The sequence below is a fragment of the Pestalotiopsis fici genome (assembly GCF_000516985.1).
Source record: "Pestalotiopsis fici W106-1 unplaced genomic scaffold PFICI_Scf_7, whole genome shotgun sequence".
Taxonomy (NCBI): Eukaryota; Fungi; Ascomycota; class Sordariomycetes; order Amphisphaeriales; family Sporocadaceae; genus Pestalotiopsis; species Pestalotiopsis fici.
This window is the reverse complement of record NW_006917097.1, coordinates 3,509,779-3,530,122: the sequence shown is the minus strand read 5'-3', so window position 1 is coordinate 3,530,122 and position 20,344 is coordinate 3,509,779. Positions and strand designations below refer to the sequence as shown.

Sequence of the window (20,344 nt, the reverse complement as noted above, 5' to 3'; positions counted from 1 at the left end):
TCACTTTGCTATGAAAGGGTTAGCGGTGGACATCCATCGACTCATGGGATGGGTTGATGAACATACCAACATTGAAGGGACCGGGCTTGCATCGTACGGGATCACAGGAACGCACTGTCATGGATTGCTGCATATTGTAGTACGTATTCAAACAGGCGTGAAAAAGTGTATTTGCTGTTGACGAAAGAACTGAGTTCTCAGCCTCCCGTGGCCGATGTGAAAGTAAAGATCACATGGTGACGGCGCCGAGCTGGGCCTGGTAGTAGGTAGTTGTTGAGTGTCGTGGCGCTGAATAGTGGAAGTCAAGCCCCCGGAAACTAAACCCCATGCGCTAAAAGTTCGCTGCGGCGGTGCGCTGTGTCGCAGAACCTTGGCTGAGACTAAACGTTCCCGGTGGCTGGATTCATAATACCTCCACTGCTAACATGGGCATGAATTGGTTTTGCTTTTGTCTAATGGATTTTAGTATGCAAGAGCGTGTTCCTCAATTCCCCCATTGGTTCCAGTACGGCTGCCGAAAGGCAATTGTTCAGCTCATAATTTTTCAGCTGTCATTGACACCAGCCCACTTCCCAGTTCGGCACTGGGTTTGTATAGTGCCGTGAGACCTAACCTCCACAGCTCAGGGCACGGCCTACATCTGGCTTGTGATTGACTGTTGTTACCTTCAAGCTCAGCTGAAACAATCGGTGGTACAAGGCATATTGAACGGGCACAAGAAATAGCAGTGCCGATAACCAATATCATTAGGGCGCAGCCGACGTATAAGATCGCGCTCCGTCCTCCGTTGATTTAACTGCCGAATGCTTTGTGAATGTTATATGCTCACTACAGTCTTCACCCGGAACATCAATCCCATCAACCATTTTTGCCCATTGGCGCTCTTCAAAATGCCGTCAGTCATCATCGATCAGGAACAAAAGGTGCTGGCCAAGGCTCTGCAAAAGAAAGTTGGCGCATTCAAATGCCTTGTTCCCGGCACCATTGAGTACTCCAGGGCGGTCTTTATCGGCAACCTCAACTATCGCATGGCCATGCCCGCGATTATCGTCGTCGCCCGGACTGTCGAAGACGTCCAAAACACCGTCGTCTTTGCACGACAGAACGGCGTTCGTCTCACTGTCAAGAATGGCGGCCACTCGTACATGGGCTACTGCCTGAATGAAGGCGGCATCGTGCTGGATTTGGAGAAGCTCAATGGCTGCTCCATCGACACAGACGAGATGACCATCACAATGGAGGGCGGATGCATCTGGAAAGATGTATACTACAAGCTGTTGCAGAACTGCCCGGAAAACATCATCATCGGCGGTCAATGTCCCACGGTCGGCGTCAGCGGTTTCACTCTGGGCGGAGGACTGAGCCCCTTTTCGCGAACTTATGGTCTCGGCTGCGATAACGTCATTGAGATGACAATTGTCACGGCCGATGGTGAGCTGGTCACTGTGTCGGCCAACGACACGGACGAAAAGAAGCGCGACCTGTTTTGGGCGCTGCGAGGTGGTGGCGGTGGCAATTTTGGTATCACGGTCGAATTCAAGAGCAAGATCCACCCACTTCGCGACCCTCATGGACGGGTGGTCTGCGGCTCTCTACAATGGGACCTGACCAACGACGAGCAAAAGCAGGATTTCGATCATGTGATGGACACTTTCAATACCAGGAGATGGCCTGATGAGCTGTGCATCGACGCCTTGTGGAACTATGATGCGGCTGGAAATCTGCAGGGTGGCATGACGGTTATCTTCAACGGTACCGCCAAGAAGGCCTATGAATTACTTGAACCACTACTCAAGTGCGGCCCGACAACGAACACATTAAAGCAAATGCACTGGACGGACTGGGTTCATCAGGCAGAAGGTTGGGACCCCAAGAGCGAGGTCTACCATCACCACGCCTCCTTCATCTTTCCCGAGGGTGCCATTACGCGCGAGGTCAATCAGAAAATTAGCAATCTTGTGAAGGAAGCAGCGAGCCATCTAGACATCAAGAACGGTGCCCAGCTCAATGCACCAAAATGCCACGTCCTCTGGGATCATATCGGCGGCGCTACGGAGCGGATTGGAGCAACCGACACGCCATTCTTTTGGAGAAAAGGCCACTACGTGTCTACGGTCAAGGCGCAGTGGACAGATCCATCAAAGAGTGAGGAAGCCATGGAGTTTATCGCCAAATGCAAGAGAGAACTGCTCCCATATGCCATTGAACACAAAGCAGCGTATCTCAACTACATTGACGGCACCGTGGGCAACTGGGAGGAGGCATACTATGGCCACAACTATCCCAGACTGCAAAAGGTCAAGTCGCATTGGGATCCGCACAACTTCTTTTGGAACATGCAGAGCGTGCGACCGCTCAAGGATGGAAAGTCCAAGGTGATCAAGAACGAAGTCGCAGTGCCGTCTCTAGATGTACTGCTCAACAGTCACGAAGCGGCGCAGACATTGGAATGGTGGAAGCGATATTCTGTGTTGGTGACTCCAACAGACTTGGGCGTGATCAAGTCGGATGAGCAAGCGTATGCGCAGGACAGCAACATCAGACAGCACTTGATTGCGTCCACATAGGGCCTGTGCAGAGTGTCCAAGCATGGTAGTCTCTTACAAAAGAATTATCCAAATAAGTATGGCTTGATTGCCAGATAGATTCCAATAAAGCACTGATATATTCCTTCAATTGAGAATTGCGAATTAGTCTGTGGAACAAATGTTTCAATGCGAATACACCTGTACAGATCTAGTATGCTTTGGAAAACGTACCTAGTCTTGAGACAACTAAGGATGCTTCATTCTATGGCAGATTTTGGATTGTGCCAAAAGAATGCACTAGATAAATACATACTAAGCACGTCATCGTGTTTTAAATGATCTCAAGATTCCACGAATGACTTTATCCTGATGCTAGAGGAAGGTTAATGAGTGGGATGAATGAAATATCATGTTAGAGTCTTTACGAACGCCGCCCTCGGTGATAAGATGGGTTCCAAGGGAATTTACCTAGTATAAACACATGTCTCACATCGCTAATTGTGTAATTGATCAGTCTTACACGCCAATAGGAGAGTGATTACTTAGATACTCACATCTTCTGAAGGCCAGTTCCGACGTCTTGTAATTATTCCGGCATCAATTGCTGCACTTTTCTGAAGGTAGAGGAGGAAACACCCGTTTTGAAAAGTATGGGTGCGGGCGTGTTCCTCTTAGTAGGGAGACACTGGTATCCTTGGTACTTTGACTCTAAATTGCCAGCGGAACGAGAAACAAGTACTTTGGCTTCGATCTAATCAATCTCTTCTACAGGGTTCTCAACCTCTTGAGCTACTATATCCTACTCTTTCTAGAAAGTGAACAGATATGAAGAAAACCAAAGACTTTGGGCAAAGATCTGCAATTCCACTATCACCCAAGCTAGCTGAGAAGAAACAAAACCTCGACAGGATCCACCGGCCTTTATGCTTGGTCAACGCCTTGGATCATCGCAATGCGTTCCATCACCATTGTTTTGAACTGATCAGACCTTGTACGTTGGCCATCGTCTACGGATGGTGATTCTTCATAACATGTCAGGCACCATTGAACAGCCCTCATATACGCCGTTCCCATGGTAAGATCCAAGCGTGGGACGTATTTATCAACGATTGCTTTTCTGAATTGTATGTCGTCTGCACCGGGGAGATTCTGAGCCACTTTGGCAAGAGAAGCCCACAAACCCACCTCAAGTAGCACCATCCCGAGCGAGTAGTAATCAAACTCTGCGCAATATCTTTCCTGAGCAAGATACCTGGGATGATGGTAATTGCGAAGTTGGGCGTCATCATCGTATCCTTGCGTGAAAGAATTTCGGCTGTCCTCTCTGCTGGCCCCCAGCCCAAGGAGGCGTGGATCTTGGGCTGCTTCGGCGTCCCTAGCGCCTTTCGGCTGAAAGCAAATAACATTCATGGAATGAATATTGCGATGCAGCCATCGAATCTCGTGGAGGTTGTAAACGCATCGACACAATTTTGATGCGATATGAAAACGATACTCTAATGGCGGGCGGAACCGTTCCGAACTCTTCTTGTCTCCTGGCTCAGGCCTACGCGCCTCCAGAAGCTCATACAACGTCCGTGGCGTATTCTCATGAGCTGGAATGCGATATACTAGCCCAAAAGACGTTAATTCCGGAGCATGAAAGAACCCTCTACAATGCAAGGTGCCTGGCAAAGCTGAAGTCGTCTCGTCGTTAAGCAAACTCGCCATTGTAGAGAGGCGATTGCGCAGCTGGTGTCCAATGATATCGTCAGCCCAAGACGGGTCGTATTTCAGCCACTCAATAATGACGTCCTCTGACTCTCCATCCAATCGAGCAAGTCCATGGATGCCGAGTTTAGACTGCGTGGCGAGGGTGTTGTTGATGATCAGATCACTACGATGGGTGAGTTTGCCTTCATCGGCAAGCACAGTGAGACGTCGTACGGCTAGGAGAGCACCAATGTCATGCTCGTCGCCCTCCCTCATCGCACTGGACATACTATCGAGTTTCTCCATACTAGAGATCTGCATAGACTGCTCCACAAGGTGGTGCCTGAAGACAGTTCCATATCTTAGAGGCAGCGCTTGAATCAAAGTTGTGTTGTGGCTTCGCAGAATCCGTAGCTGATGGCCGGAGAAGGGGTCATCGTCGTTGTGAAGATCAAGTAGTGCAAGATGTATGTCCCTCAAAACATTTGTGATGAGGCCGAAATCTAGCTGGAGTATACCTGGTGTTTGAGTATCATGCTGGTCTAAGAACATAGTCAAAGCAAAGACCCAGCTTTCGAAGCGGAATTTCTCTAAAACACTGTGGCTATTGTTGGTTTTGGTGGCGTGGGATGAATCCCACAATTTCTCGAGCGCAGCACTAAGAGCAAGTGTGGCAATTCCCGACATGGTAAATAGAATTTGGCTGGAAGTAGGGCGTCTTCCGGGATCCATGATCAATGTCCAGCGAATCAGATCAATAACCCGAGAGACCCAGTTTTCACCCTTCTCTTCGCTCCCAAGTTGGTATAGCCACTCTTCGATGAATGGATTTGGCTTTTCTGGGCCAACGTGGAAGCGCCGCCACTCGAGTCCCTCGACAACTTCAACAAGTCGCTTTGTGCGAAACTCCTCAACTCCAGGAGGGCCGCGCAAGATGTAGGTCAAAGCTTCGCTCAGTATACAACCAAAAGACCATATATCGCTTGGTCGACTCACTCTTCCAGTTTGAATGGATTTCTGATCAATTGACTTTTGACACTCTGGGGCCACATAAGAGCCGCGCACATCTTTGAACATTGTCAAAGAGTCTTCTTGAGGGTTGCGCAAAGTCGAGAGGCCAAAGTCCGCTAATAAAAGTTTATCGCCATGAACGAAGATATTGCGAGGTGCGAGGTCATGATGGCACCCCGTCAGTTGGAGATCCATCTTGGTAGATGTGAAGTTATGGACAGCATCGATGGCGGAAGCAAGCCCCGCGAAACCCAAGAGTAGCTTGTGTCTGTCCAAGCCGAGGCCTTTATGGCGCCCGTCGAGTAGTTCTGCCAAGGTTCCCCCATCGGCTACATCAAAGACCAAGTTGTAGCATTTGATAGGAAGATCCTGGACATAGGAGCAATGCAATTTAACAATGTTTGGATGATTCAGATGAGCTAGAAGAGAGAGATTCTTCAGCTCGCGCATGAAGGACTGCACGTTTTCTCCCTCTCGCTGTTTCAGCTCTTTTCTCACTACCTTCAATAATGTTAGTAAGAAGAAACATTCAGTATTTAGTTGCAAGTACCTCGTGATTCAAAATTGGTAGTTGATGGCATTGGGGGTGGATTTTAACCAAGTAGGCGTCACCCATGGAGCCACTGCCGACGCTACGCTCGCTCATGAATGGTAGAATCATTGATCGGTCGAATTCTCGGGAAATGAAGTGTTGCTTGAACATTGGCGTCATGAAAGTCCACTGCATCTCAAGAAAGCGATTGATCAAGCGCTGAGGAGAGTCTGGCCCTAGGGCTCGGCGCAGTGAGTCTTCATTGTAGGGAAGTCGATCATCAGGACAGGAACTCTGCATTGAATCATGCTGGAAGAATCCAGTGATACGATGGCTTGCGTTAATAAGCAAAAGTATGGATAAGCATTTACGAGCGCCTCTCATGATACCTTGAGCCAACTCTTCCCTTTCATGGTGTTCCCAATCGCCTATGTTGATCAAGTTTCGGACTTCTGCTTCTGAAAGGAGCTCGAATAAGGCGGCTTCGGGGACGAAGAATTCACCAGCGGCATTACGATACTCGAACCGCAAGTCATCGATTCGACCCTGCAACTCATCCATGACAATTACTATGAAAGCAGAAAAAAACACTCTACTTAGCATTATGCATAGTTCCAATGGGGTGATGATTGAAGTCAAACCTTGTGGTCGAGATTAATACTTTTGTATCGACTTGATTTCAGACTGTCATGAATGAGAATTTTATTTCTAATGGCGCGTTTTAACAGAGCATATTACCTCGGAAAGAATGCTTGGAACTTCTATCTCGTAGCTTTCATCTTCTTCCTAAAGCCAACCGGTCAGCGTACGTCTTTAGATTGATCCATACTTCGCTTACCCGTATCTTGAAATTGCCCGCGCCGAATTTGCTCTGTAGCAAGCTGCGAAGGTCCTCCAGCTTGATATAGCGGTTGGAAATGGATTGAGCCGTCATCTTGGAAGGCGAAAGGAGAAGAAAGAAACTGAACTCTGCAATAGTAGTTGGCTTGACCGGGTGTAATGTGGTCTGGGCTGGATGAGGCTGAGTTCAGGCTACGGCCATTGCATGCTTTAAAGACGAGCGCATTTTGTTTCACATGCAAGTCACATGCGATGTGCTGCATATTATTGCTGATGTTGCGTCAAATGAGGCTGGAACCATGGAGGCGCAGTTTGCTGCCCAATAATAGGGAGACACGTTATGGCTTTGAAAACCTCGTTTATGCAGCACAAGTCCAAGCCACGCTAGAGCTGGCACACAATTGGTGCCCGCCCACAACACCTTTGACACGCACGTTTGTTGCCTCCTACAATGATCTGAACAGGAGGGCTCCCAGAGATCTTTGGTGGTATAATGGGCCAACGTCTCTAGTGCAAATACTCTGTTAGTCCAAAGAAGATATAGATAATAGGGACCAGGTGTTGATGTTTCATCGTTGCTTCTCGGGCGATTGCCCTATCCTGAGAGAGAGCAATGACGGGTGTCATTTCCAGTTCGTCAAACCCAGATGACAACGGCACGAGGTATCCGGTCGATACTGACTGCTATGTACCCCCCGGGGAAGATCGGAATTTGTACGATGCCAGACTCAGGCAGGACTCGCCAAATCTGTTCCAAGCCACAGGCGGGGATCTTCATTTTCTGACGTCTTGCTTCCATCAAAGTATGACATATGTTTGCTACCATCAAATGATGAAAGTCTGACAGTGATCTAGACGGCAGTGGTATCCACATTTCTTCTCAGCACTTCTCAAGTGAGGCTTTGGAAAAAAGTGACTGGGAAACAACCATGACCAGTGCAACAAACTGGCGCGAAAGGGCATTGTAGGCTACGACCAGATCGCATCACAAAACAAGCATTAGGGATTATGCTAAGATGATGCTAGCATTATTCAACCTGCATTCTCTTGGGGTAACCTGAGGATAACTGAAGGTGCTTTCAGAAAGCTTGTTGCTAAGAATCGTGTCTTTGTTCCGTTTTTAGCCGTTGTCCATGGCTTTGGGGCCAAGATAAACGACCGACAGCGATCACAGGATGTTGTTTATCACCATCTCCATAGGGCAGGCAATTATGGTGAGTTCCTTGACTGATCGAAAATTATAGCCAAGGATAGCTAGTGGTAAAGCTAATGCTGTAGCCAGAAATATGCTATAATATTCGTTATTACGAGTTGAATGGGCGTGGGAGAGGCAGTCCGTGGTCACTTCGCCAAATCGGTGTATACCAACGCAGATTGTCCCACCAAAAATATGTCTGGATCGTTATATGTTTCTCTGACTATCTCTTGAGCCGACTTGAGGCATCTTTGGGAAGTGACACTGCCGAGAATGGCGCTTGTCGCGCTACGCAGGCAATGCTTACTCATCTCGTCATCGTCTCGATGGCCACAAGAACTTGTGATGCTTACATTGACTACCTACGCCAGAAGCTAATCAATTTCGTACGTATCACTTACGTTTAGGCACCAAATTATGTACTCAGACCGAGTTGATGCTAAAGTTGTTGGCAGGAGCAAAAAGCATATTCATCTTTAGTGGACGAGAACATCTGCAACACCTACGAAATCATGTTCTCCGATGTCCAGAAGGCGAACTCCTTGTGCGATATGATAGCAGTCGCCAAGGCTGTCCTTACTGGACAAAAGAATGTCTTGAAAGATTGCCAATATCTTCACATGATTGTGAGCGGCAATGACTCTGCATGCTGCGATTGCAATCTGGCTCGTGCTATCCGTTTGAAGATTGCCGATATTGAAAAACAGGTCATAGCTGCTGACCTTATGGAAAGAAGTGCATCCCGAATTCCTCAAATGGTACATTTTATATCTATATTTGTGTTCTCTTCGAATTTCAGTAAACCGTTAGCTAACATTTGCAGTTATCGACCATCTTGACAACCAGAGCTGAACACAAGCTACGCGCAAGTCTTAACCAAATCCAGTCCGAGATCAATAGCAATTCGTCTCAGTCTCTAAGGATTCGTGATGACGTCAGGGGATTACTTGCAATAACTACCAGTGGACACAATGACTCAAAGACACTGAAGACCCTTGCTCAAATTGCCACTCTTTTCCTCCCACCGTCATTAATAGCTGTAAGACTGCCTCTCTAATGCAGAAGCGACCCAGATTGATGGTATTTAGGCATTATTTAGCACACCCATGGCTGGATCTCTTCGCGGAGAAGGTTTGTCTATTGGACTGTACCTTACAATAACCCTGCCACTAGTAGCGCTCACCATGGCCGTCATTATGAAGCTTGAGCGGAACTCATCAAGACCGTGATGTCATGAGTTAATGAGACTTTCTTTGCCTTGTGCTATAGATTTTCGAGCTATAGAGACCTTGCTTCCCAACTTCTCACTCTTAATTAATTTCGCCCGGAACATGAGACATGATCTTTCAATACCGTAGACTTAGTTCGTAGTTATTGTGGACGGTGATTAAATGATGTCAATGCTCTACCTAGGCATGCGGCAGGGATTTACAATCGAATCTGGTAGATCAAGCAATTCCAAGGCAGTCCGTGCAGGCAGAGAGCAGAGTATGTAGTGCTATTGGCGGCCTTTTGAAATACATACAAAGGGCAAACATTGACCAGGTATCGATCAACCATGGAGATAAACGGGAATTGTGCTGACCACGGAGATATGGAAGCAAAGGCAAGTATGAATGTGCTGGGACTAAGCGAAGCCAAATCTAGGCCCCGAACTCACCTAATGATCTTCTGTCGATCGACAGTATGAGCTGGCTTAAAGCTGACGGCAAATAATACGCGAAAAAGAAATTGGCCAAAGCATACGATAATTATATCCAGGTTCCTATAAAGTTGAATTAGGTTTGGCTTTCAAGCGGGTTTGCTTGCGAATTCAGTAGTTTTCGGTATCTTCTGCTGGGACTTCAGCTCACCTGGATGATCATCTCGCGTATGAACTTGTATAAGAATTATTTGCTGAGTGAATTTACTTGACCGGGATCCCAGCATAATTATGAATAGGTACCTAGGTACGTACATATCTTGCAGGGGTGGTCGGACGGCAGTGCTTTTGTCAAAGCTCTGGACAATGCCAATCTACGGGGTCGGAGCTAAATAATGCCGAGGGGTCACTGTGAGGCGCTGTGGCTGGGCAGCTGCAGAATGCTGACTGCGCGAGTGCATGCAAGTCATGATGCCATATATCTGTTTACTTGACTCCATCAAGCACAATGGCAACCACAGAGGATTCATTGGGCTTGAACGACGGAATACTCACCAGCCTTTCAGCCGAAGGCATCAGTAATAGCCTGAGTAAGTCAGCATGGATTTACTCGATAATCGCATGGTCGCACGGGCGGAGCGTGGATACCCTACCGGTCATTTCTCAACCCTCACTCGACAGATTAGGATTTGGAGCTACGGCCGCCGTCATGCAAAGCTACGTGAACCCACGGATGGAGCTAGCCTATAAACCTTCGAATCCAGACAACTTACAACGTTTCTTCAGAGAATTACAGATACTCTCAATCCCCAAGATCCAGACACATTCATTTATGGCCAGGTTAGAAGGCTTGAGCTGGAGCGTTGACGACCTGGATAATTCAATCTCCCCTAGCTTTGTGTTCGAGAAGTCCCGGCTGGGCAACCTTGAGACATTCATGCATTCTAAGAGGGGTGCCTCTCTCCAGATTCTTGAACGGCTTGCCCTAAGCTGTCAAATCGCCACCGCATTGCACGACCTGCAGGAGATGGGTAGGTTGTCCGTTTTCAAAGTCCACTGTACGCAGCCATTCAGTTGCTCAGATTGCTCATTTCTGCACAGGAATCATACATGGCGACTTGAAGCCCAAAAATGTCCTAGTGTACGAAGAACCGAAATTCTCCGGTGCTTTGGTGGTCAGAGTCACCGATTTCGGTCACGCTACAGCCATGTGCTACTCACCACCTGGCAAAGATGGTCTTGTCTATCTTCCTCAATCCAGACCTTGGTCTATTCCACCACCGGAGTATCATCACCGGGGCTTCACCTTCCAGTCAGCAGCTAAAGCCATGGTTTACTCTCTAGGAGCATGCTGTCTGTGGCTACTCTTCTACAACCACTACTCCAATACTGGAACTAGTTTTCCTTCCACAGAGCACGGGGGTTCCTTCGAGCCTCTCGAACATCTGGCACGGACCATTCTGAATCGTCAGACTGGCTTGCACAATGATACCAAAGCATGCCTGTTTGCCGCCTTCAATGGAAGTCTGACATTGGAGGTTGGAGCGCGTGCCGACCACGTAGCTACCATACTAGCTCACTTGAAAAGAGCCTATGAGACAGAACACCTCCTTTCCCGGTCGGACAAGATCTTGATATCTGAGCGTTATCATCTTTTTGAGGAAAATGACGCTTATCAATCATTTGTCGATTCAGGAATGGCTTTCCCAAGAGTTTATGTACGTAATTATGATGTGTACGGATCTCAACCCCTTCTCTCGTTGATCATGTTTCTTAGTTCTCCATGGCCATGCACCAACTCCTTGAGATTGACTACAGAATCAGGCAAGGAATTTCAAGGCAATTAAAGACAAGGAAGCCACTTGGAATAACCTTTCGGATGGGCAATGGCATCAGCATTGTTGTGAGCTAGCACTCTGTTACTGGGTAGGTTTCGGAACGCGACGTGACGAGGAAGCATCTCGCTCATGGCTTGAAAAAAGCAAACTACATGAGCAATTCAACGAAGAGGTAAGCTTCATTCAACATCGGAAATGGGCTGGGTACTCACCTTGGACGTCATGGACCCGAGGCTACAGCTCTGATGTGGTGACGACCTCTTACAACATATCTTATTACCTCGGCCGGCATTCTATAACCAAAGTGCTTGAAGCCATGAGGTCAGAATTGGAAGACTGGAAACTGGCTCTGGGTCATGACCATTGGATAGTCCTGAACCGACTCAGTAGTATCACTCTGTTCGAGTTAGCCCGCCAGCCGAGACAAGCCCTTCAGACAGCCCAAGCGGCATACGATTTGGCCTCCTCACAGTCTGCATCCGCGCTTGCGGCAATTCAGGAGGCGAGATTGAACCTTGCAATAGCTTATGAAGCCAATGGAATGATGGATAGCGCGGGAAAGCTTGCCAAGGAGTTTATTCATATTCTAGAACAACCGTCAGACTCGCAAGCGGCGGCAATGAGTTCGAATTTCGCCCCAAACACAGATCTTCAGCAAATCATAGCACTAGCACGAGCTCGATCTATTCTAGCATCCGTCTTTGAGTCGACTTCAAAATTACCAGAAGCTGAGAACCTGAGAAGGGAGGTTCTATCTGATGTGACGGAGGCACTCGGTGAGACTCATGGTCTATCTCTAGAATACACGTCCCGCTTAGCTCAGCTATTGTTTGATCACGGCAAGAAGAAAGAGTCGCGACAACTATTCAAGAGGGTTGAGGACAAGGCATCCTCTTCGTGGTCCTCAAACCACGACCTAGCGCTACTAGCAAGGCAGAATTTACACCGCGCCCCTCATCCATTCTGGTGGTACCACCGCCGCAGTCATCCAGAACGGTTTCGAAAGGAGATGATTGAGAATTATCAACTTACGGTTGGTAACTATAATCGCAACACAATCGCAGCCATGGACAGTTGTGTTCAAATTCTACTCCAGGAATTCCGTTGGGAGGAGGCCTTGAACCTAATGGAGCACGCAGTTGCGCTCTCCGCTTTCGCTTATCGCGACGATCCAAAGCAAATTCATATTTACCAGGAAAACCTCAAAAATGTTCGGAGAATGTGTTTCTGGAGCTCTACCAAGATTTCTCAATGGTTCATCAAGTATCGTTTTGGATACACGATAATGCCTTATCATCTCTTCAGACCAATCGGCACCGAAGAATTCCAGCGCAGATACCAGCATGCGTGGGGCCCTTTCTACAGGGTGAAAACAATGTTTGAAGCCAAGGACTTCTATCGCTTCGATCCCTACAAGGATCCCGATCACCCTGGGAACAATGAGATGGTGGCCGCGGATTAGATGGCGAGACCGTCCGGCACAGAACTTTGTCTTCGCGATCGACGGAAAGCTGTGCGAAAACTTAACCGATTGGCCAATTTTGAAGACAGCGTAGTCAAGCATCTGTGCATTGCGGCTAGCTCGTGATGCGGCCTAGAAGAGGCTTGACATCCTCACAGCAGCTCAACAAGGGAAGATTAGGCCGAAGTTGTACGGAGTGAGTTATGTTAGCGAACAAGTGTTAGGTTTGAATGAAGAAGAAGAGGAAGAATTGTTATCTTTTTTGGGAGGCTGCTTTGGCTGAATGAGTTGATAATTGATGGGGATTGGTGTTGTATGCCAACGTCTCATGGTGCAGTCGAATTTACACTGGGTTGGTTCTTTTTGATACATTTTATTATGACTCATAATGACTCACACGATGCGCCCAACTATAAACAAAGCTAGATCTCCGTTATTTGGTGCACGTTGGCAACAATCCAGGTGCCAATTAGAACCACCCTTCTTATCTGGGAATTTGCCGTGAGTGGAGCACACAACAGGTTTTCATCGTCTCGGCTAACTAGAGCAAATAGCTACCTAAATATCAACATGACAAGTCTCGACCACGAAGCCGGCAACGTTGCTAAGAGCTTCATTTCCCATCTCAGATCCCGGAACTTCTCTGCACTGGAGCTGCTCTTCGCTCCCAAAGCTACGTACTGGGTCTCTGGGGACCCTTCCGTGATTCCTTGGGCTGGGACCTTGCCCATCTCGGAAAGGGCACCGCAACTACCAGCAATGCACAATGCCTTTCAGAAATTTCAGATTGATCAGAGATCTCTGACTGCCGAAAAGAAGAGAGCTGTGGTGGAATTTGGTGTGTATGGGCAAGACAAGCAAGGAGGAGAGTATGCAAATGATGTGGTCATGGTTTTTGAAATCGATGAAAATGGAAAGATCATATCCTTGAGGGAATATCTCGACAGTATGCGGGCGCTTACTTATATTCAGGCAAAGCGTGATGCTTAAAACCTGTGCCGCAATTTAATATCGCAGGGTTCACGCATCAACAAACTTCAATCTCGCACTGTTGGCGGAACTTCAAAGAAAGGACCAAGAATGCTATATAATCTTTATCAACGAAATAACCACCATACATGCTTTAAATGCAGACTTTCTAGGTACGATTAAAGTTGTCTTCTTACGTATATAATCACTAGCAAAGCCTCGAACACCAGCTCTGGCCAATTTTAATTCCTAGGATAATCAAGGGAAAATGCATTGAGATGGGGAACAAAAACACAACCAAGCCACACCCCACCCTGGACCACAAGCTTTTTTGTAACTCGGTCTGCCGCATCGACTATGGAAACTGTATAAAAACTTTGATCTCCTCATGGTTGTTAAAGCGCTCGTGATATTCCGGCACCTGGTCAATGCTAATGGTTGCCGAACCAATGAAATGAGGACTGGCCTTTCCGCTATGGATAAGGTCGACGAGCATGGGAGCCAAATGTTTGGGATCCACCGGGCCAGCCTGGAAACGCAGTCTCTTGCTAAAAAAAAACGGGAAAGAGGGAATTGGGAAATAGGACTGAACGTGTAAGGCCAGAGCCTTGCTGATTGGTACTGGTACTTCACGGAAAACGACGGAGAAGAAGGTTTTTGATGGAAGATGATTATGTCAACTAGCTACGGCCACGAGACTGTGGATTATCAGGCTCTGATGATCATCAATCTATGTGTGGCAAGTGTACCTAGCAAAAGGTGATAAAGAGAAGAGGGCGGAAAGCTATAGTGGCTGCGGGGGAAATTAGGTACTAGTACCTAGTGTTGTGCCTAGCACCTAACAGAACGTGGAACCCAATGGGGAACCGGCACTGTCGTCTTGTGCTAGATATACCCCAATCTGTCCAATACCGCCTCCAATATGCGTAACATTCACCATCTGGTCCAAAATGATGTGCGGCTCATGTTCCAAGGTGGCGTTCAATGCCTCGATTCCGACGCAGTCGACTGATCGCATCACACCATCTGGCTCGTACGCTAGAATCTGATCGACGGGACTGCTGTCGACAAAGTTAATGGGAATCGCTCCAATCGAGGCGGCCGAAAGCCCGGCGCACGTTGGGTCGAGATACAAGGCGGCGGCAAACTAGCGTCAAGATGTACAGACCAGTTTAAATAGCCCCCACAATGCATATAGTATCCAAAATCTCCTATATCCGAGGACGTGGTAGACCAGATTCCCCGCTCCCTTCTTACCAAGAATCATCATGGATGAGCTGGCTTTCAACCCAAAGCGCAATCTTTCTCTTCCCCTCATGATTAGGATTAAATTCTCAGAGTATTCTTCCCCGCATGGTGTCATTTAGCGGGTCATGTGTGCAAATCTCATCCCCATCCCCTTCTTTCACGGGGTTTACTATCTGCGTCTCTCTGAAAAGCTCTTTTCTCGTCCTGGAGCGGATGGTGTGGCACCTCCTGCCAGCGAGTTTCGTCGTCGATGTTCGGCAGTTTAGGTATGATCTTGCCAATCTCAGTCTTCATGACAGTAGCTGCCAAAATCAGGGAGACCCATGCTACCAGGCCGTTCTCAGTACCCTCCGCTCAGTAGATGTCCATATCGATGCGGCCTTGCAAAAGCGCACATTCCTGGCACTTCTCTCGATGACTGTCAAGAAGCTTGAATCCATCTTTGTAGATACTGCCCTTATACTTGACTTCGGATGGAAATTTCGATACCCACCGGCGCCCTTGGACCTTTCCAATCAATGCGTCGCAGAGACCCAGGCCTTGCCAGCCGGATACAAGACGTGATGGGGATCATGAGTGGTTGTGCGAAGGGCGACAGCTTCTCCCCATTTAGACATACCCGCGCTACGACCAACCTCGGGTCAGCCATCTGCGGTACTGCTGGCGTGCTACAGCAGACAGCTCCCCAGAAGCCCCTTTGACGACCTCCGTCTGCTAGCGCCCGCGCAGCCAGCTCTCCAGTCCAACGGAGGCGACATCGTGGACGCGGCGGACACTGCCCTCCAGATTGGGCGTGATCTCGCGACCGCCATTCCAAATACCGACCAACCTTATTGACCGGTTGACCATGACGGTCTCTGCCCTCGCCGTTGACCGGTTCGTCGACAACGCCGTGATTCGAGCCACCAATTGGATCTGTGGCTCCACATTGACCACCGGGACCGTGGCCACTACGTCCACATCTTCAAGCTGTCCATCCACCACTTCGTCTTGTTCCGTTAGCTGTGCCGAGTACGGCGTCATCGAGTCATGCGAGACTTCTTGCCAGACGTCAATCGCCGCGTCCTGCGCCGCCGACGTGCTGGATCGGTCTGCCCATCTGCCCGGACTACAAGCTCTGCGCATATGCCCATAATGACTGTACCGGACACTCTGTCTCGGTCCGAAGTGGCAACACAAAGGCGGTCTCCTTACCGAATAGCAGCGTGATGAAATCAGCCTAGATTAAGAGGGTGAACGACAGTTGCTGAGCCGGTCCGGGTGTCTTCATAGACTCTCGTGCCGATTCTTTAGAATCACGGAAGATGCAGATGGTCCGGTAAGCTTGATTGAGAGCGGGTGGTCATGTACAAAGAAATACCCTACTGAAGTACTAGGTAATCGCAGACTAAGTTAGTATGTTAACGAACATGCCCCCGTCACGACTATGCGCTTCATCAAGAGCCCAGCTCTTGAATGGATCGACTTTTTGCCTTGAACTGATATGGCCAGGTATTTACTGGTTTTTCTTTTCCGTCGTCAACTGCACTCCAGGCTCATCCGCTGGGTCGGCTGATTGACCCTCATCATAACTGCCCACCGGCTTGGCAAATGCCCTGAGGAACTTCTTTGCCTCGTCGTCGGGATTCGGCATCGCAACTAAAATGTACACTATGGCGACGACGAAGCCCACTGTCCCGAGGACTGCAGTGTGTCAACTAGATGCCGGTAGAGGTGCGGAGAATCAAGGCACCACTTACCTGCCCCTAGCGCTCCGCAGAAGGCGCCAGCAGTCACCATGCCCAGCATTTCAAAAATGATTTCGAAAGTGATTACCACGGTTTCGATGAGGGTCAGCGCGAATTGAATCCTTGCAAAGATGAGACGCTTCTGTTCGGCGTCCGTTTCCAGTCCGTCGCGGGTCTTGTTCATCTCATTGTAGCACACCACAAGCGAGAAGCAGAGACCAGCCAACCCTGCGTGTACACGTGGTCAGCTAGACTTGTCTCGAATGTGGAAAATGGTTTCCCTTACCGACTAAACGCAACGTATTCTTCAGGTTTCCAACAAGAGCGTAACCAAAACTAGAGCGTGTATTAATGAGCAGGCGCTAGGCAGAGAGGGCGGAGGGTGGAGGGTGTACCGAGCCCATCGAGAAGCGTTCTTCTCCACGGCTGCGTTCGACAGCCATCCGACGACGCTTCCGATCTTTGCCTGCCACCAACCCGGGTTGAGCCTCACCCAGATGGACCGAAGGCCGCTCTTGAGGGCGTTACCCAGCTGGTTAACCCCGAATGCAGTCAGGTACGAGATGAGCATCCCAACCTCGGCAGCCTTCATGTTCCCCCAGTTGGTCTTCAGCTGATAGACCATGACGAGGGCCGAAGCATAGTGGAGCACGTTCTTGACCAAGCTGCACCAGAACTTGGGGCTCTTGCTCTTGTCCTTGGCCTTTTGCCACACCCACTTTGCCCCGTTCTTCATGCGCTGCCCAAACGACGGCTTGGGCCCAGGCGGGGGCCTCTCGCCGCTCGCGAGCTCCGCCTCGAGCTCGGCCGCAATCATGGCCTGGAACCCCCAGCGGTTGCAGATCTCGTCCGGGGTCATGGCGAGGATCTTGTCGGGGTCCTTCTCAAAGAGAAGGCTGAACTCCTCATTTCGCATCTCCTGGATGATGTGCTCAAAGGTCGGCCGGAAGGCGCCGGTCTGGACTATGCCGGGCGGCCCCGTCAGCGCCTTTCGGCGCCTGATCCACTCCCCGATCTCGCTCGAGTCCGAGCTGATTCGGAAGGCGAGAGATGCGGCGAGTTCGCGCTGATGGTTGGCAACCTCTGACGACTCCTTCATCCGTTTCTCGAGCATCTCCTTCCACTTCTTTGCTTCAGGACTGCCGTCCATCTCCTTGATGTACTAGACGCTATACTGTCAGTCAAGGCCACAGCAGCGTATTTGTGACTGCTTACCGCGTCTAGATGGCCTGCCAAGTCGTTGTCGATGATTTGTTGATATTGCGCGGCGTGATCGGTTATATGCCCGTTCAGCGTGGTCATGACATTTCCAACGTCCAGTTTCCTCCGCTCATCGACATTCTTTACTGCGTTCCTCAGTAGCGTCATCTTCTGGCCCCAGTGGAGGATCTCCGATTGAACCGTGATAGCATCCTTGCTGACATGTTGGTGATTCGAGTTATACCTGAGCTCGTCCACCTTCTCATCCGACAAGAGATAGGCTTCGAGAAGTTTGAACCAATAGATCGCTGATCTATCGTCTTGGCAGTATATCTTCAGCCGCGTACATTTGTGTAGGAAGCCTGCGTTGTAGCATCTCGAAGTAACGTCGAGATACTGTCCACGGAGCTTTTCCGTCTCCTTCTCGTTCTCAGCAGTTCGACTACCCCAATATTTGATAAAAGCATTGTCACCTGTGGTTGACTTTGTATTCTCAGTCATCATCTTCAAGAACCAGTGTTTCTTGAATAAGATGTGTTTTCGCAATTCGTCGCTGAGCATTTTCTCTTTCTTCAGCCGTTCTGCAAGATCGTGGATTGCCCAGCGACGAAAGAAATCCGGGTTGTCCTTGAGAAGCTGCTTCTCCTCGCCGTTTAGCTCATCGAGCTGAGGCAAGAGCGTCTTCTTGGTCTCTGGGTCCAGAGCATGCATCGAGATCTACACGGTTGTCAGCTGGGTAAACACGAGGGAAGCGGCTGGGTCTCAGCTCACTCTACCCATCATGGCGTCACCATACACCTGAGCGGCATCCTGTCCCTTCTTGATATCTCCCTCGTCCTGTCCCGCATAGGGAGTGAAACCGACAAGCTCTTCTGCAGAGCCTTCAATGTCCTCGGGCTGCTCGCTAGGCTTTGACGTTACGAGGACCTCGACTGGAGCTTTTGTCACAAAGCTGCCCTCCCAGCGGACGGTTCCACTGACCGTTGTGAGGGTTCCGACGAAGCTAGCATCCTCCCGCCCTAGATGATCAACCTTGATGTCAAAGGCCCAGTCGGATTCAGGAATGGCTTTCTTGACGTAGTGGTACACTTTGGGGGCAGTACCGGAGCTCTTTTCGTCGTCATAGATCATCTCGATTCCTGCTGATATATCCGTCCATGGTGCCTTGGGCTTGGGCGATTGGTATGCGACCTGTACAATAATCAGCAGTCTAGTCTGGAACTTGGTAGATCAAACAGGTTCCCTTACGTATGGTGTCAGGATCCCAAGAGGCCGCTTGATACCGATCCTCAAGAATCCATACACCTCACCATCATCGGTGTCATCCTTTTTGCTGAACGTATTGAAGACCGTTACTCCGATGTCGACTGCATCCCGCTTGTTCGTCTTGTTGGCATCTCTGTTGCAAGTAAATAAGTTACCTGTGTGCGTACAGAGGGCCGCGTCCCGAGACTGCTGACTTACTCAATGATCTTAGTCTGCTCCGCCTCCGTAGGTATTTTGAAGGTCTCAGGAGTGACGTTGGGAAACAGAGATGCGTATGTGGGAAGATTGCCGGTTGTGCCTGGGTATGGCGGGAGCGGTTCAAGCTGGTCAGTCATGATGATTTCCGAGTCGTATGCCAACTTTGCAACAAAACGACTGAAGTCTTTGGGCCGATGACCCGGTATAACTTAAATACCTCGTCATCGCCATCGCTCACACTCTCTCAAGCATGGTCCATCGCAGGTGGCCAACTGCTCGAGCACGATTCCCGTCCCGCGTTTCTTACAATAGCTGAAGCCCAAACGTACAATATTCCGATGTAGTTACGGACTAATGCGGGGCTGCCGCGTGGCCCTGGGCCAGAAGAGGGCTGGAATGCACTGTTGGCTCGCGTTGAGCTGAATGCACGCTCTAGATTCCTCCACGACAGCGCTCGCCATCCTCAACATGGTCAAATCCGCTCGATTAGTCCGAGCGAACTGGATCGTCTTATGGCTGACATGTGAAGCTGGAATGCAAGGCATCACTAGCTCTCAGCTGGTAACTGGTCTGACTGGGGTCCAGATCCCCAGAGAATCCCCGGATACGCCCGTCACGGGCTGAGCCGTGCGCCACCAGCGCTAAATGGGTTGGGTGCCCCCAGCTCTCCCGTTACCAGCTGAAAAACTAGGTCCACCGTCCAGAATCTAAAAAATCGCCGGCTCCCTTGAGAACACCATGCCATACGGAAGCGATGGGGAAGACGCGCGGTCGTAACTTGCTTCTTCTATCACATAGTGTGTCTGGGTTTGGTCTTGACTGAAAGATAGCCAGTTGTTGCTTTCCGTTTGTGGGCAAGTTGCGTCAGAACGCTGCTATCAATATTGAAGGTAAGCTGTGTCTTCTGATCCAGGGGTTGACATGAGCGACATCGGCGTGGAAGGTGGTTTCCTTCGCCGTGTTCTAGAACAGGTAACTTATAGGAAGCACCAAGTC

The 20,344-nt window shown here is 49.3% G+C and overlaps 7 protein-coding genes across 7 annotated transcripts; 3 read left to right on the top strand and 4 right to left on the bottom strand.

The window, feature by feature from the left end:
* Positions 1–890: 890 nt before the first annotated feature.
* PFICI_10695 (uncharacterized protein) lies at positions 891–2,567 on the top strand (the record flags this gene model as incomplete). The annotated part of the gene is made up of 1 exon (XM_007839276.1): positions 891–2,567. The coding sequence occupies one exon, from the start codon at positions 891–893 to the stop codon at positions 2,565–2,567; it is 1,677 nt and encodes a 558-aa protein (XP_007837467.1).
* An 882-nt stretch (positions 2,568–3,449) lies between these two features.
* PFICI_10694 (uncharacterized protein) lies at positions 3,450–6,324 on the bottom strand (the record flags this gene model as incomplete). The annotated part of the gene is made up of 2 exons (XM_007839275.1): positions 3,450–5,732; positions 5,782–6,324. 2 exons carry the CDS (start codon positions 6,322–6,324, stop codon positions 3,450–3,452), a joined length of 2,826 nt encoding a protein of 941 aa, XP_007837466.1.
* A 93-nt stretch (positions 6,325–6,417) lies between these two features.
* PFICI_10693 (uncharacterized protein) lies at positions 6,418–6,697 on the bottom strand (the record flags this gene model as incomplete). Its single annotated transcript, XM_007839274.1, has 3 exons — positions 6,418–6,447; positions 6,502–6,549; positions 6,602–6,697. 3 exons carry the CDS (start codon positions 6,695–6,697, stop codon positions 6,418–6,420), a joined length of 174 nt encoding a protein of 57 aa, XP_007837465.1.
* A 4,897-nt stretch (positions 6,698–11,594) lies between these two features.
* Positions 11,595–12,740, top strand: PFICI_10692 (uncharacterized protein; the record flags this gene model as incomplete). The annotated part of the gene is made up of 1 exon (XM_007839273.1): positions 11,595–12,740. One exon carries the CDS (start codon positions 11,595–11,597, stop codon positions 12,738–12,740), a length of 1,146 nt encoding a protein of 381 aa, XP_007837464.1.
* A 570-nt stretch (positions 12,741–13,310) lies between these two features.
* On the top strand, positions 13,311–13,730 carry PFICI_10691 (uncharacterized protein; the record flags this gene model as incomplete). Its single annotated transcript, XM_007839272.1, has 1 exon — positions 13,311–13,730. The coding sequence occupies one exon, from the start codon at positions 13,311–13,313 to the stop codon at positions 13,728–13,730; it is 420 nt and encodes a 139-aa protein (XP_007837463.1).
* A 1,941-nt stretch (positions 13,731–15,671) lies between these two features.
* Positions 15,672–16,082, bottom strand: PFICI_10690 (uncharacterized protein; the record flags this gene model as incomplete). Its single annotated transcript, XM_007839271.1, has 1 exon — positions 15,672–16,082. One exon carries the CDS (start codon positions 16,080–16,082, stop codon positions 15,672–15,674), a length of 411 nt encoding a protein of 136 aa, XP_007837462.1.
* A 370-nt stretch (positions 16,083–16,452) lies between these two features.
* PFICI_10689 (uncharacterized protein) lies at positions 16,453–19,485 on the bottom strand (the record flags this gene model as incomplete). Its single annotated transcript, XM_007839270.1, has 8 exons — positions 16,453–16,640; positions 16,697–16,912; positions 16,971–17,020; positions 17,080–17,846; positions 17,900–18,601; positions 18,656–19,075; positions 19,133–19,283; positions 19,349–19,485. 8 exons carry the CDS (start codon positions 19,483–19,485, stop codon positions 16,453–16,455), a joined length of 2,631 nt encoding a protein of 876 aa, XP_007837461.1.
* Between the last annotated feature and the right edge of the window lie 859 nt (positions 19,486–20,344).